Source organism: Calidris pugnax, unplaced genomic scaffold, assembly GCF_001431845.1.
Source record: "Calidris pugnax isolate Ruff unplaced genomic scaffold, ASM143184v1 scaffold103, whole genome shotgun sequence".
In the NCBI taxonomy this organism is placed as follows: domain Eukaryota; kingdom Metazoa; phylum Chordata; class Aves; order Charadriiformes; family Scolopacidae; genus Calidris; species Calidris pugnax.
In genome coordinates, this window is record NW_015090990.1 from 11,532,667 (window position 1) to 11,548,353 (window position 15,687).

Sequence of the window (15,687 nt, forward strand, 5' to 3'; positions counted from 1 at the left end):
TTGCTCTGGTATACAAACCCAGTGCAGGCCTAATTAGTGTTCATATAAAGAATGACAAAACATTAGACAATAGACAATTGCACAATACACATGTACCTGTGGTATTGGCCAATCCACACCATTCAGTGCACTGAAGCACAAGTCAGAGTAGCATATGAATCATTAGTTAGATAGGACTTTGTAAATCTGAATCAGAAGAATCGAGCTTAAGAAGTTATCGTAGTCTAACTGGATGTTCCGTTAGTTATTGTGTCAGTCAAACAGCCATCTAAAATGGCTGTGAAGTGAAAAAGACACCTAGACTCTGAATTCAAGAGATGGAGACAAAAATTTCATCACGCTAATGACTGCACTATAGTCCAAAACATTCCATTTCAGTTCATGTTTTCTCTATATTCTGAATGGATGCTGTGGGTCGAGGAACTCTATCATTGGGAAAGCAGAAAGTATAGAAGAATTCTCCATTATGCTACCTTAAAGAGACTCTCTCTTCCCTGAAGACATTCTTGGTACTAAGCATGCATTAGACAAAGTTTGCTATTATTAGTAACCACTAATAATAGTGGTGCCCAGTCACCTCAAAATGTCTCAAAGCTGTTAGAAATAAGGTAATCAACACTGTATTTAATAAACCAGAGAATTCTGTAGTTCTAAACTCATTCGGTTTTAAGTCCTCATTTGTTTGTGTCTGAATTCTCTATATAAGCTAGTAGGAAGAACTACTGATGGAACTGATGGCATTGATGAAATTTGTAGAAGAATAAAACAGTGGGTACTGATGAATCACCAAGGAGATGTGTAATTTTAAAGGCTAGTGTCTCTTTTTTCCATCTTTTTCTTCTGTTATATTTGTCCAACAAAGAAGAACACAACTGCAAAAAATTAGAAATCACCATCTAATAAACAGTATGCACAGCTGAATTTTATTAATGATTTATTTATAAAGAAATCAAATACAAATTATTACCTAGATATAAATTGAAGAGCACTCAAAGATTCATCTTCTCACACATGGCCAATATCTACTAAAGGACACAGCAAACAACATGAACACCCTGCATCATGCAGTTCAGTCCATTTTCTGATCCTCTGCAGAAGGCAGGGGAAGAACAGGATCATGTTCCAAATTGAAGCGAATCTCTTGTGGCCTCTCAAGTTCAAGATACACTCCTTGAAGCCAGAGTTTCTCTTTAAACCTGTTCAAAAAGATCAGTTAATATTTTTAATGGTGGCAGCTACAGCATTCCCTTTCATAAGCAACACTGTAGCGGTTGGTATAGAATGTTCTGTATGGTCTTGAGACAATACGAGGTTAGAGATCAAACAAACAGTGATTTTAGACAGAACATAAAATATCCTTAAACTCATCTTACTAACAATAACAAATAACCAGAGGGCACTTTAGTTATAAAGAACAGAAGAATGAGAAAAATGAGGAGAAATTTCACCTTTCTGTATGATTTTTTTGTTTTAATCATACCGAATTCTCTATATGCCCTAAGTAAAATTAACATGATCTTGCGTTTGATTTTTTGGGGTTGGTTTTTTTTTTGTTTGTTTGTTTGTTTTATTTTTTTTTGCTTTGGAATATCTGTCATCTCACAGCCATCCAGAAAAAAAAGTGAACAAAATATATGGGATTAATGCTTGATCAGCTGCACATGAGGGAAAGTGTGCAGGCAGCTCTTGATGAAATGAGAACAGCTTTTGAATCAACATATGCAATAATTTTCCTTTCCTTTTACATATTGCTCTATGCCTAGATAGACAAACATCAGGAACTTAAAGACAAAAGAACACTGTTCTTTCTTTTTTCTATGGCTTTTTGTCATAGAATTCACTATGTTTGAAAAGTTCAGAAAATACTCAGACACTTTTAGCCAACAAATGCATCTTCATGTGACCAGTACAGACTTAACACCTTGAGCAGACTGCGAAAGACTAGCCTGACAGCAATACCTCAAATTCTCAACCGCTTTTCCAGGCCATATTAACCACCACTTCTTTAAATCCTGGAGCCTCCTCTGCATTACATTGATCCACATACTTTCTAGAAAGAAAGCTGTTTTACTGTATCATGAAAACAGCTTTTTTCCATGAACCAGTCTTACCAATTTCAGAGTTGTATAATAAACATTATTAATTGATTTGTTTAGGTATTTTCTGCTGAAAACCTCTGATGACAAGTCTAATTTTTTTGTGCACAAGTTTTTCCTAACCCCCACCTACATCACCTCATCTTATCTGATGCTTCCAGTGAAATGATGAACTAAGAGTAGAGTAAACCAGATTAGTAACAGTCACAGGATATAAAAACTCTCTCATCCCTGAATACACTACTCAAAAGACAGGCAGTTGTAGCACCATGACCTTCAGTAGGCTCTCAGAGTCTAAATTCAGAAGGCAAGATTTAACCTTGTGCAAGAAGTCACCACAATGACTATCAACTTCAGGTATCTCATGTAATTGTCTGAGATTGCACAGTGGGAGTTTTTTCATCTTTAATCAATTAATGAACAATGACTGTCCCTGTGCTATTAGGACTGTTACTTATTCTTCTAAATAAGATACTTAGTAGAAAGTATAAAACTTTGTTTACATAGTCTGTTATTGAAACTTCATGTTCATGTGGTTCTATTAGCTTGAACTCCTGAAATACTTCGTTTCTTTTAGCTGTTCAATCTTACATTAATATCTAAATTAAGATACCTAGATTTGAAAAAAATTATTTTGCATCATTCATCTTATTGCATAACGTTCATTTTCTACTGTATTACAAGATCTTTCATCTAACAGAGTTGCATATCTTCTGATGAAGAATAAAGTGTAAAAGGCAATCACAAATTATGCACTTCATTTACGTTATGAAAAAATTCATAAGACTAGGAAAATTGTTTGATGTTTGCTTTGTAAATTAAGGTCCTTACAGCTATTGAAGTATTACCAGGTGTAACACAGAATAAACTGCAAGTTACCTTACTGGGAGATGTTTAGCCACCAGCCTTTGATCTTGCACACAATGTGTGGTATGGGCTTGTACTAGCTCAGCTGTGGTGACATTCACTTCTTCTGAAAAGTAGCCATCTTCCCATTCTGATTTAGCCTGAGTTACAGTAGAAATTTCTGGGGTTTTATTTTTCCCTGAAATAAAATATGTACATTAGTAAGTGGAAACAAGGTGCTCATTTAATATGGCAACAACATGCCTAAAAACACACAGCTGGTAGGATGAATTACCTATCACTGTTACGAAAGCAGAACAGTGTGCCTTTCCAATTTCATTCCTGGCAACACACATATATTTCCCAGTATCAGCAAGGACTACATTTCTTTTTAAAAGGTAATAGGTATCTCCTAATTTCTCAATCTGTAAAACAACAGAGCATACATAGGACATCATTAGTAGCATAAACCAAAATATATTATCTTTCTCCCAATAAATGTTTCATGAACATTAAAACATACGCTGATGTCTCCAGATACCACTTGGATATCATCCTTCATCCAGCAGACATCTGGTTTGGGCTTTCCATGTATAGTGCAATGCAGGATTAAATCTTCTCCTTCTTGTAGAGTTGTATGTCCAAACTTATGTATGAAGTTTGGCTGTATTCCTTGTACTGAAAAAAAAAAAATTCACTGTATTTTAAAAGGCACAACCTAAAGAAACTAAAGAAAAAATTATTTTCTCATAATTATAAAGTTCGCCACATTGCATGATGAAGAGAGTATTTATTGATGCCTAGAGCTCAGGATGACTTCTTTGCAAGACAGTGGGCAGACATTGTTTACTTATACAATATAAAGTTTTTGAAACACATGGATATTAAGCACCCAAGAATTTCATGCACTCACATAGTGATATTAGTTCCATGGTAATGCTAAAGAATCATATTCTTTGTGTAGGTAGTAGGCAAGTCTATGTGGATTATTGTGTTTCAGTGAAAGTGGAAATGTAAATATTTCACACAAATTTAAAGTGACAAAGTCAAGAGAGCAAACTTTTGCATTTAGTGAATTGTTGTCACAATCTTTCTTCACTTTTTTCCCTATTGTTATAGTCAAAAAAATGTTATTGAAAAAAACTAAAACAAGATTGATCTATATTTGCAACAATCACGAAGGCCAGAACGCAGCCTCTGTACCATTTTGATCAAGATCATTATTTTGTCCATCACTGATACTGAAACCATGTACTACTAGAACATCCAGTACTAATCTGATTCAGATCAAGGATAGGCTAGCAACTGCATTTGTGCTGCAATATCCAGAGCACATGGGATTGAGTTTGTGCTGGCTTCATGCCCACTGTGGGAGGACAGATGACACGTGAGCCACTACAAGGCCTGGCCAATACAAATTAACCCATCAAAATTGTTTGAAGAAATGTTAGTCATGAGCATCAGCTTTTACTGAATCAAAGCATTGCTTCATGTGACATGTAACTTAATGAGCTTTAAAGGTGGTTTTACTGGACTACTGTACTGCTACTTGAGGTTCCACATATATTCCACCTCCAGGGCCGCAGTAAAAAAGACTGCCTCAAAACTCAACTAAGTAGTGTTGACACAAGGAATCCAAAGCAGTGGATGTTAACACACAGAAGGACACACAAAGACATATATTACAACAAAAATGAACATTTTGCATTCCTATCATATAAAGAATGTCTTCGCATTCCTCTTTGCTATAAATTGTACCATGTGTCCATAATATTTACCAGAAGTAATCACTGGCCTTCCCAGAAACAGAAATGTATTGACATGTATGACAAATAACAGAGCTTGACACTGCTTTCAACTGTGCCAGCATTACTACACTGTTTTAGGATGAAAATTATTTCTTTATGCTATCGTGAAACAAAAATCAACATGTCTCACAAAGGTGTCCACCTTCTAAACCTAAACATATTGAGCCCCTGGTTCATTTCCAAATATGGGACTGTCACCATGGTGAGGCAGACATTTTCACCCACTGTATTAATAAATTCACTACTTAGGTGAGCTCTTACTTGCAATAAGCTTTCAAGCTTAGCTGTTTTTACATTTCTCATGTACTGTAGGACTTAGGCCATAATATAGAGCAGAAGTAGGTTGAGTTGTACTTTCTCATAGCCCTGCTAACCTAAGCTCTCTATTAGCCAGTCCTGCAGCTCAAACAATTCAGTTCTTGGCTGTTGAAAGTTAGCATGCACAAGCTGCCACTGCCATTGCATTACATGCACCTGAAGCACAGAAATTTGGGATCTGCAGCTTCACTTAAGCAAGAGAACCAAGCTTACATCCTTGCCTCCTCATTGCAGGCAGCTGGCAAATCACAAACAGTGCATGATTAGCTTGTATTCCAGTGGAAAATGTTAAGGGGTCATCAGCCACTCCTTGTAATATTTTTGGCTGAATTCCATTATTTGTGTGGTTCATATTACCTTGAGAAGTCAGGCTGCAGCTCATACCAGGACTTTTTTACCATTTAAATGAAAAATAAATTAAAAAAATAAACTGAGTGGAATGGTGATAACAATCAGACCCCATCTTGATCTTGTATCAGTAAGTCAGCAGAACATAAAAACTAAAATGACTGGTTTCTAGAGAGCAAAGGCAAAAGTATGTGTAAAGAAAACCATGAAGAGACAGTTAATACAACTCTTTAAGGCACAGGCTAAAACTCAACAGGGAAACAAAATCTGCTGTAAAAGAAGTGTTTATCCTCTGACAACAACTTTCAGGTAGTCAGTGGTACTGAAATCCCACTCTGATGACTTCAGATAAAAAGTTTGCCAAATATTAAACATTACATAAGTTATTTGTAGGAACCAGTAGAACCAGCAGCGAAAACTCAGCAGATTGGAACAAAACAAAAGGTGGAGAAATCATCTACATCTGGCTTTGTCACACAGCTTTCACTCCTGCCCCAAGTCTCTCTCACACAGGCAGGACCAGATCAATCCAAATTGTTTTCAGCAGCCATTTTTCATTACTTTGCTTCATGGTTATTCTAAATCTATTTAGTCTAGGCACTTAATTTCCAACCTCAGATGTCTTCAAATGTGACACTAGCAAGTTTATGAACTTTCCCCTATTTTCTCTAAAAATTTAGGCTAGACTGAGATTCACACTATACTGCTCAGAGATTTTGGATTTGCTCAGCTTTGCTCTAAATTAAGATACTGCACTTTGTGTTGGTAGCTTGACTGAGACAAAATCTCTGAACAATAATCAGAAGGAATTTTACTAAGGAATACCAAGTGCGTCTCATGACCCAATTGATCTGAAATATCCATAGTCCAGAGCTCCAGTCTCCTTGAATACCATGGCATAGCCTCATTAAAGTAAGGGTGAGCAATAATTTTTAAAGGCAAAGCTCCTCTAAGCCACAAAAGATATACACACACAAAAATTACTAGCTTACCCCAGCAAAGTCTCCAGAGAAAGGTCCAGAAATAGGCCTACCTTACCAGTCATTTGAGAGGAAGCCAACTTCTCCGTTGCAGCTCCAGCCACATCTGATCCAAAGCCAAGCAGGGGAATGCCTCATTCTCCCTGTGCCTACTGACTCATACTTGGGCCCTCAGACAGGCTGCTTCTTTTGAAAAATGAAAATAATTAATCCCTTCCCCCTTCCCCCCCCCCAATGTATTCACCATGTGTAAATACCCCTTCACGCAACTCTCTATCTTGTATTCAGGCAATCTCATTCACCCCTTGCTTTCTTAATGGGTGTCTGCATATGGGGAAGGAGGAAGGGAGGCTAGGTTAGTAATATGCCTAAGTATAATATTTTTGTTGTAAGACTAGAAAGATTTAGCTTTATAGCTGCTCTTTAAGAGAGCAATCAGGAAGTTGCAAATAATTTTGGGTCTTGCAGTAACTATAGATTCAAAACTGTGACTGTGATGAGAGGAACTCAGCACTGTAAAACAAGAAAGTAGCAGAACCAGAACAATACAAACACCTAGATGTATGCCCTGCTTCTACAGTGTGATTAAAAGGAGGAGGAAGTGAAATGTGCACAACATGAACTATTAAAAAAAGGGGGGAGACACATTAAGTTGAAATTACTGCTGAAACAGAATGAGTGGGTTTTTTTCAGAGAAGTATTAGTGTATCATGAGATTATGTCACTGTCTCACTGTCACTCTTATTTTTTTTTAAGGATTATCTGAACAAAAAACAGCAGGAATTTTCCTACAATTTTTGGGGGGCATTCGTTATAATCCTTAAATAAAGAGTATTTAAACCCAGACTGCCAACACAGCAGCAATCAGCATTGATTACACCTTTGCTTAAAAAGCAAAACATTAAAACCAGGAGACTTTCAGCATTCTGCTGTGTAGCTGGTATCCCTAATCTCCCCTTTTTTAATCTTGTTTCTTGCAGCAATTAAAAATGTGGCTGGAATCCACATACCCCTTAGAAACCGCGTATTTAGAACTATTCCCATTTTAAAGTAGATGCAATACCATACTCACAAAATCAAGTTTTGTTAACCCAAAATGCACAGAAACATTCAAATTCTCAGAGGAAAAGTGTAACAAACAATGTCTGTTATATAGCAATAGCATGGATGTTATAAGTACTTTTCAAAATAATAGCACACTTAGATTTTAAAAGTTGGATTCATTTGAATCTCACTCTCTTCTCACTAGTCAAACTTGGAAGATCTTATCTAACATTTAAATAGGAACTCAATTCCGGGATTTAGTCCAGTAGTAGGAAGCTTACCTTTCACAGATTACACATTTGAGTAATAATGAAAGTTGATGCACTGGCACAGGAGCAGATCGTAAGCCACTTCAGCTGCTTTTGAACTGAACAGCAAGACAGAGGGTCATTTTCCTTAGAAAGCCAGCTGGCTTCCCTGGATGACAGGTAAGATATAGGGACCTTCCATGTAAGCTTTAGACCCATATAGTTTTAATCAGGGTGTACAAAGAACTCTGCATTAATCTACCCTCCCCAGTGGAATAATTTTGTTTTGTCTTGACACCCTTGACATCTTTTTCTCTTTGAGGCTATGTTGAAATCTGGGCTAATTTGTCAGTTACAACAAACATTTAAGGTTCAAGCTGGAAAATTAGTATTAAACTCACCAAGCGTGGCATTTCAATGCTGTTCTGCTTTTGTAGTTTTGTGGGCAGAAGGCAGCTTTCCTTTAGTGACTTTCTAGATACAAGTGGTGTAAAATTATCCTTCTCCAGCCAATAAAATGGAGCACAGGTGCTGTTTCAACACCACATCATAGCAATGAACAGTTACAGAGGCATCCTGTCAATAAAGCTTCCTCACCTGGAAAGACTTCTTGGAGCATATAATACCAAATCAAGTCTCAAATAAAACGTCCATTGAGATAAACTATTTTTATGTCTTGTTCACTACATGAACTATCAATAGTACTTTCAAAATATGATGAAAAAACAGAAAAATAGATACTGAAAATACAAACTTTACCAACAAGAGTGATTTCATGAACTTTTTCAACCCTAATTCAGAAGAAACACAATCAACATTGTATTGATAAATATTTTTCTGCTGGGGGGGAAAAAACATAAGTATACTCAATTAGACAGTTGCAGCATGATACATCCTCAGAATTTTACTAAAGGCAGAATATGCTTGTTCATAGGCATTTGCAGCACAGATTTGTAAATGCTGGAATAAAATTTGCTCTCTCTCTGAGGCTACTTTTTAACTCTTCCCCTCTTAGAGTCCTCCTTGTTATTCTGGGAACTGGGAATGTAAGCCAAACTCCAATAAAAGGCTATATCACTGGTTACCTTCTAAATAATATTAATAAAAAGACAGAATAAATCCCACTAGGATTCAAAGCTGCATCTCTTACTCTTACACAATTTTGTAAACTGACCTTGTATTCTGGCTGTCAAATCTCAGGTAATGCAAGCAACCGACATCTCTCCTGCTTGTTCTAAAGATGGTTAAATGAAGTTAATGGATTTAATGCAAATGTGTATGAGGGAAAAGGTCTGCATGCCTGCTCCTTTGTAATACTCTAGGAGCCTGGACGTAAATCAGGAGGTACAATCTGTGTACACCTGTCCAGTAGTTCTGTGTCCCTTTGTTGCCATAACTTGTAGAGCTGAATATCATAAACAGCAAGCAGTCCTTCTGTAAGTGCAAGCAAGCAATAAGATCCAACTACAAGTCTAGATCCAAGCTACCTCCAATTCCTGCTCTATGACATGATGAAAAGTTCACATCTTTCTCTCCTGCTTTGGTAGAACTACAAGTGAGTTTGGGACAATTTTTCCTAAGCAGGGGTGGAATGATAGCTCTCGCCTTGCTCTCTGAAGGACTGAGACTCACTTCACAGTTGTTTTACTCAACAAATGTCCCTCCTCCAACCAAAAAGGTCAGATGCATATCTCTGAACTCGCGTACTGACCATATAAAATGGACAAGAACAATGACCATTCTAGCACTGAACATTCTATAGTTTTCAAGATGAAGGATCCAAAAGTCAAAACAGAGATGCAGCTTTGAGCCCCGCATCTGTAGAGCTACAACGACTCTCTCTGTCACAAGGCTTATGACAGTTAATGCTTAATTTAAAGGCCTCATTCTGGCAGAGGCAAGGCAGAAGAAGAAAGAAAACATCTCTGCTTTCACTCCTCAGTCTAAATATTGAAGGCAAAAATGACTTTAAAAGTGACCTGAGTATTACTTAAAGTTATATGGAAAAACAAAAAACCAAGTTAAAAGAACATCCATAATTAATTTTAATTTTTGAATTATGACAACTTTCAGTAAAAATAGAGTATTGAAGGGCAGGCGTCACATAGAAAACTCATTTTCAAATGGAAAATTAGTTATGAACAGGATAAAGTTATCAAGCACTGGCAGTTCTGCAGCAGGCAAAACCTTACAGCAAGTAGGAGTGGCACTTTGGTTTGTTCTTACCACAATATTGCTTAATGTATCACTTCTGCAAGTCAGCTTGCTCACTGAAAGTATACTTATAACAACCATATATAAAATCACAAGGGCATAAAAACACTAAACTGAATTTTACTTTTATGAAAATTGAAACATTCAAAATCATACTAATTATTAAAATTAGATTTATTGTGAAATGGAAAGTACACTTTAGGAAAATAACTGAGTTTTATACCTGAGAGGATTATTATGAATCAACATTTTTGGGAGATGATGGAACTTAGAAAGTTGTTCATCAAGAGCAATACCAATTTTAGTTAGAATTTAATTGGTTCCCCCATCTGCCCACAACCTCCTCCTCCTGCTCCCTCTCGTATTGCTGTGAGGTTATATTCCCTTGATAACTTCTCCTGTTTCAAAGTTACAGGAATTTTAATAAAGTTGCAGTCACTGGGCCAAAATATCTAAATGTCAGTCTTCAATCTCACTGACCCCTGGCAATTTGCAATATATATTCTGCTCATAGCATGCTACACAGTAAAAGGTATATTTCATTTCAGCAAATTATGCAAGAGAAAGTAACTAATTCCTCTCTATAAATTTTTCACAGTAACACAGTTGTAATACAAAAGTTGCAAATCAAAGATGCAGGAAAAATCACGTAGCTGTTTTTCAATTGTTTTTACTCTACAAAGACAAGAAGTACTGGAGCTAAAAAGTCAAGTTACATTTGAGGATTTATAAATGAAGTCTTCCACTGGCACTTTTATGTTGTTGTTATAAAATGCTTAAACAAATTGCTACTTTAATTAAAAAAAAAAAAAAAAATAATTGTGGTTGTCTTTGTGAAGTATGAAATGCAGTATGTAGGTGAACAAAGTCCTGGTTTGAATTTACTGCTTTGAAGTTATAGGAGAATTCTATTTGACGGAAATAAAACAAATGAGGTTATATGAATACATTTTTAAGTATCTCCCCAATTTGGTTGACTTGTTTGAAATCAGTATGTTAAAAATTTTTAAACATTCACAAATGCTTACTTCATAAACTACTATCTTTCTGGTTTTATGCTAATAATTTAGTGGATTATTAGAAATATTTATATCTTTAATTACAGAAGAAGGCAAAGTATCACAAGCACCTGCCTAAGCAGATAGATACATTAGAACATCTCAATTTTTAAACATTTGGGGGTTTTGGTCTACTGTATGCTACGTGCCACTTACACAAATCCTGATGATTCTGGGTGAAATCTTTGTGGCACAAACGATCACAACTCTATTGGAACTACTGTTGGGCTTTGACAGATCTAAATCTGATCTCTGCCAGTGCAATCACGAATGGTACAATTTCTTTACTAAGAAGCTTTATCCTACAAATGAAAGTTTTTTTAAAGTATATGAGAAAAATGTAGTTCAAAATAATATATTCAATATTTAAAAAATATTTCAACACTCTCTCCCCAAAAAAGGTATATTATATAAGTTGTTCTCAGCACTCCACCTGGGTGTCTCTTGACATTTAATACCTATAATCATTAAAACTGTTTCCAACGCTTTGTAATGCCTACATTTTTAGAAAGCAAAACTCTGCCTCAAATTCTAGAAAACCTTTGTAACTTCTTTATCTCAACATCACCATGAGAAAGGAAAAGAAACACATAATACGGGTATTAAAGAAATGAGCAATATATTGAGTATGACATAAAAGTGGTTTGGTACAGATTGTGAAAGATGCAGAAGAAAATAAATTTAATCTTGTCTTAGCATGTGAGAATTAAGTCCAGTGCAGTCAATATTGTACTTATTTTGTGAATAGCCAGTATATTAGTGATATGCTAATATAGATGACACACAGCATTATCCAATCTATTCTTGTAATAGGTGGCCTGTTACCTTTCACGTGGAGAATGGCACTTGATGAGATAGTGCCGTTCAAATTTTTAGCCCGAACAACATAGAGGCCAGCATCTTTATCACACACCTTCTGAATGAACAAAGTATGCTTTGTCTCCTTTTGTAAAAGCTTTAAGTGCTCATCTGCAGTCAGTTTCTGGCCCTTCTTGTACCTGAAGCAGAGAGTCAGTTTTCAAGTCAGATTTATATCACTGTATGCCAAGCAGAACTTTGCAAATAAGACAACCTCTATAACACTACATTGAGAGCAGGAGATAGAGCTCACTGCTGTGCTATCATTCCTTAGTTTTAAAGTTATATGTAAATATGAATGACTATTTAAGCAATTCAAATTGTTGGATAATACAGTCTTAATACTAGAAAATGTGGTTCTAAAAATGGTTTTCAATGGACAAGTCACAGTTATCTCACTGCAGTATTGGAGACAGTAGCATGAAGGCCTAGGCCGTCAGTTTTGTGCTGAAACATTTTTGCTAGTAAGGTCAATCCACATTCAACTCATGAATAAGCTCTTAAGATACATAAGCAACATACAAACTTTCTGAACTTGTGTCTTCAGTATGAGGAACAGTCAAGGACCTGTTCCCTCCTGGTCTGCTTAACGTTTACTTAGTTCCCATAATCAAACAGGATAGAACAATGCATCAGGAGTTATTTCAGAGAACTGGTGTCATATTCTAAAACTTGAGGATCTGTCACCATGCATTAGTATTGACTCCAGATTTACATATTGGAAGTAAGAGAAAATTCTGGCTTTTCTTGCCTGATGATGCTTCAGCATAAGCTACATTTAACATAACAAAAACACAGAATTTTTTTTCCACATGTATATCCAAAAAAAAAAATCTACGTCAGTACAAAATACATGGTATTGGTAAATCTTTAATTACAGAAACCCCATTTTTCTATTTTCATTAAATTCTAATATGCAAAATGTTTTCAGTTGAATGTCATTTTTAAAAAGACCATATACCAATAGTGTATATATATTTTTATCTAAATTAATGCTTTCTTATGATAAAATAAAATGGAAAGTACCTTGTTTCACCAACAATACTCCTCAGTGTAGAATACCAGGATTTAAAACAAAGTAGCTTTATTGATACCAACGCAGTATAGCACAATAGTGTCCAGTATTTTTCCCAGTGCCACAGAAGAAAATTCAGCTTACTAAAAGCTTAAACTTGCCTAAATCTTTAAATGTGCAATAATAATCTTATCATCAAAACATTTCCAGTAAGAGGTATATCTAACTTTAATACATTAAAAGAAAGGCTTCCATTGTGAAATTCTAACGGAGTAAGTGGAGAAATTGCAAATGAGGTAAAATTTGAGGAAAATATTCCAACACATAGAGAACTACTACCAAAATCTTGAAAACCTGCCCCTCTGTCTCTATTCCCTCTGGAATAGAATTTCTAAAAAGTCATCTTAAAAGATGCTTATATTGCATCATCTGTATTTCTCACAAATGCAATATAAAGCAATATAATTAGACATACAACAACTCAGAGAGAGATAAAGAGTGCATACAAATATAGAGTATAAAACTGATTCTCTTAGTGTAGACATTTAGGGGGTATTTTTAATCTGTAACATCTCTCAAGTTTTCAACAACTGACTCATATATATAAATGTGTGTCTCTATGTATATGTTGTGGCTATATAAATATTTCAGCATGCATGCACATGTATGTGTCTGTCCATCCATATATAATGCCAAGATTCTGAGAAAACGCAGGTGATTTTACTTACACTAAATCTGGAGTCAGCATTTGTTTTAAGAAATTACTGAACAAGTGGAATGTCATATTCCAGAATATGAAAACTACATGACGTATTTGTTTAAAAAAACATTGGATGTGCTTGGAGTAGTTTGATGCTCTCATTATTCATAAAATTAGGTACAGAGAGATCATTTCAAGTAGGTTAATTGTCAGAAGCAATTTTGAAGGTGGGAATCATGCAGAGATGTGGAGTAGAAAGGATACCAGCCATTTACTCTAGTCTACAGATTAATTAATTTGGTTATAAGTGGTTCAGTGTGCCTTGCTAATAGGTGTATTTACTACTACTCATTATAAGCTACCCACCATGTCAGTGTAGGCTCTGGGAATCCCGTTACTTCTACTTCCAAAGTTACCGGAGAACCTTCCATGACGGTTTTGTTAGACAGAAGCTGGGAGAAGTTAGGTGCCTGTCCAGTTAGGCTGGCCACGCTGTTCTTTTCTGATGAACTTTTAATCTCTTCTCGGGTGACCATCTGCCTCTGACAGCTTCTGGTGGTGTCTGATTGAAACACAAAACCTGAGAATGCATCAGGCAAAGCATGCAGCCTGTCCTGGGTTTTAGTACAGTTATTCAAGTCATGCAATTGTTCTTGTGTTTCTGCCATGCTGTTATGAAGTTCAAGGTGTTGCAAATGTGTTTTGCACGCTTCACTCATCATGCTATATACTGGTTTGGCATCTATAGTGCAGGAAGTAGTGCTAGCTTCAGATACTCCTTGTAAGCTACATGTCAAAGGAGATACTGTTCTGACTTTTGGATGAGAATCTGTTGAAGAGATACAAAACTTATCAATGTGATCTGATGGGCTTTCCATTGTATTATTTGTAGCATCAGCATAAGCAGAAATTGTTAAGAGATCAGATGCTTCCGTCACTTTTTTAATACTAGAGGTTTTCTGCATTTGCAAGCTATAAGAACTGACATGCAGACTATGAGAACTACAACAGCACTGCTCTTCTAGCTCTGTTTCAGAATGTAAAAGGTTGGACTCTGGTGTCTCAGAAAGCGGTGGCAAAGAGATATCATCAGGTGATATACACTCATATTCATCTCCGGAGGGTATTTCTTCTGCCAGGAATTCAGTCTGTAAACTATCCTCTTTGGCTGAAGATGACAGCTCTGTATCCTGTGAAACAAGATCCTCACCAGCTGGACAGATAATTGGAATAGCAGCCAATTTATTCCTCTCCTTAAATTAGGAGGGGAAAGAAGAGAAGGGAAAGAAGAAAAAGAAAAACAGAGAGAGGGAATGAGTTATCATTCTATGCATCTTCTTTTCATGCAGAAGCTAGCAATAATATTTGAAATATTTCTTCTAGTTAAGCTTAATGTTTTCTGAGAAGCAGGAGGAAATGTGTGGAAAAAGATAATTCATTAGAAAATTTTGCGGCAGCTAACTTGAATTTCAAACTCTTTGTATAGATTCTAACATACTATTATAGGTAAGGATTTATTATAACAGTAAAATAAAAACTACCTCTTTTTATAAACAAAGGACAAACTGTTGATTTCCTGTAGATGCTGTTTATAAGCACATTTGCAAGGGGAAGCTAGAGGAGGAGGTGGCCTAATTACACCAAAATGGGAAACAGTTATATAGCAATAAAAATATATTAACAGACAAGTTATTGGACTTTGATTCTTTGAGAAAGACAGTCACCAGTCATGTTCAAGAGTTACAGAATTAAACCAACATCTTTAAGATATTGTCCAAGCATTTTATATTTCCCTCATTTTTTGCCAGCTGCTTCAAGATCTTGTCCAAACATTAACAGAAAACAATGTTAAAATTATTTTTGTATTAACTTGGATCCAGAATTTAAAAAAATTTCCTCTCATCATGTTTCAAAAAGAATTGGATGTGGCACGACTTCATTAATTTTAATCACAAAGCATCAAAGACATTATCTGATTTATTAATCACTTCTCTGCCTCTTGATTTTTATATAAACGTGTAATTACACATTCAGGCTTATTCCATTTATGCCAGCACTCTCTGCGAAGATGTTAACAATATTTTCTTATGCTATTCTCTCACTGTTGAGTTCTATACAAAAAAATTATGTAATCTATCACAAAATGTTTCCATC

The 15,687-nt window shown here is 35.7% G+C and overlaps 1 protein-coding gene across 3 annotated transcripts in view; it reads right to left on the reverse strand.

The window, feature by feature from the left end:
• Positions 1 to 897: 897 nt before the first annotated feature.
• CCDC141 (coiled-coil domain containing 141) overlaps positions 898 to 15,687 on the reverse strand; it is a 91,835-nt gene continuing 77,045 nt past the window's right edge. For 2 of the 3 annotated variants that reach the window (XM_014954481.1, XM_014954482.1), the window contains exons 25-30: positions 13,900 to 14,786; positions 11,786 to 11,958; positions 3,466 to 3,620; positions 3,238 to 3,367; positions 2,976 to 3,141; positions 898 to 1,196 (exon numbers count right to left, since the gene is read on the reverse strand). In XM_014954481.1, the coding sequence (XP_014809967.1) occupies positions 1,070 to 1,196; positions 2,976 to 3,141; positions 3,238 to 3,367; positions 3,466 to 3,620; positions 11,786 to 11,958; positions 13,900 to 14,786 (1,638 nt within the window). In that variant the 3' untranslated portion in view covers positions 898 to 1,069. The remainder of the gene's footprint in view (positions 1,197 to 2,975; positions 3,142 to 3,237; positions 3,368 to 3,465; positions 3,621 to 11,785; positions 11,959 to 13,899; positions 14,787 to 15,687) is intronic. The other variant, XM_014954483.1, reaches the window with a different exon arrangement.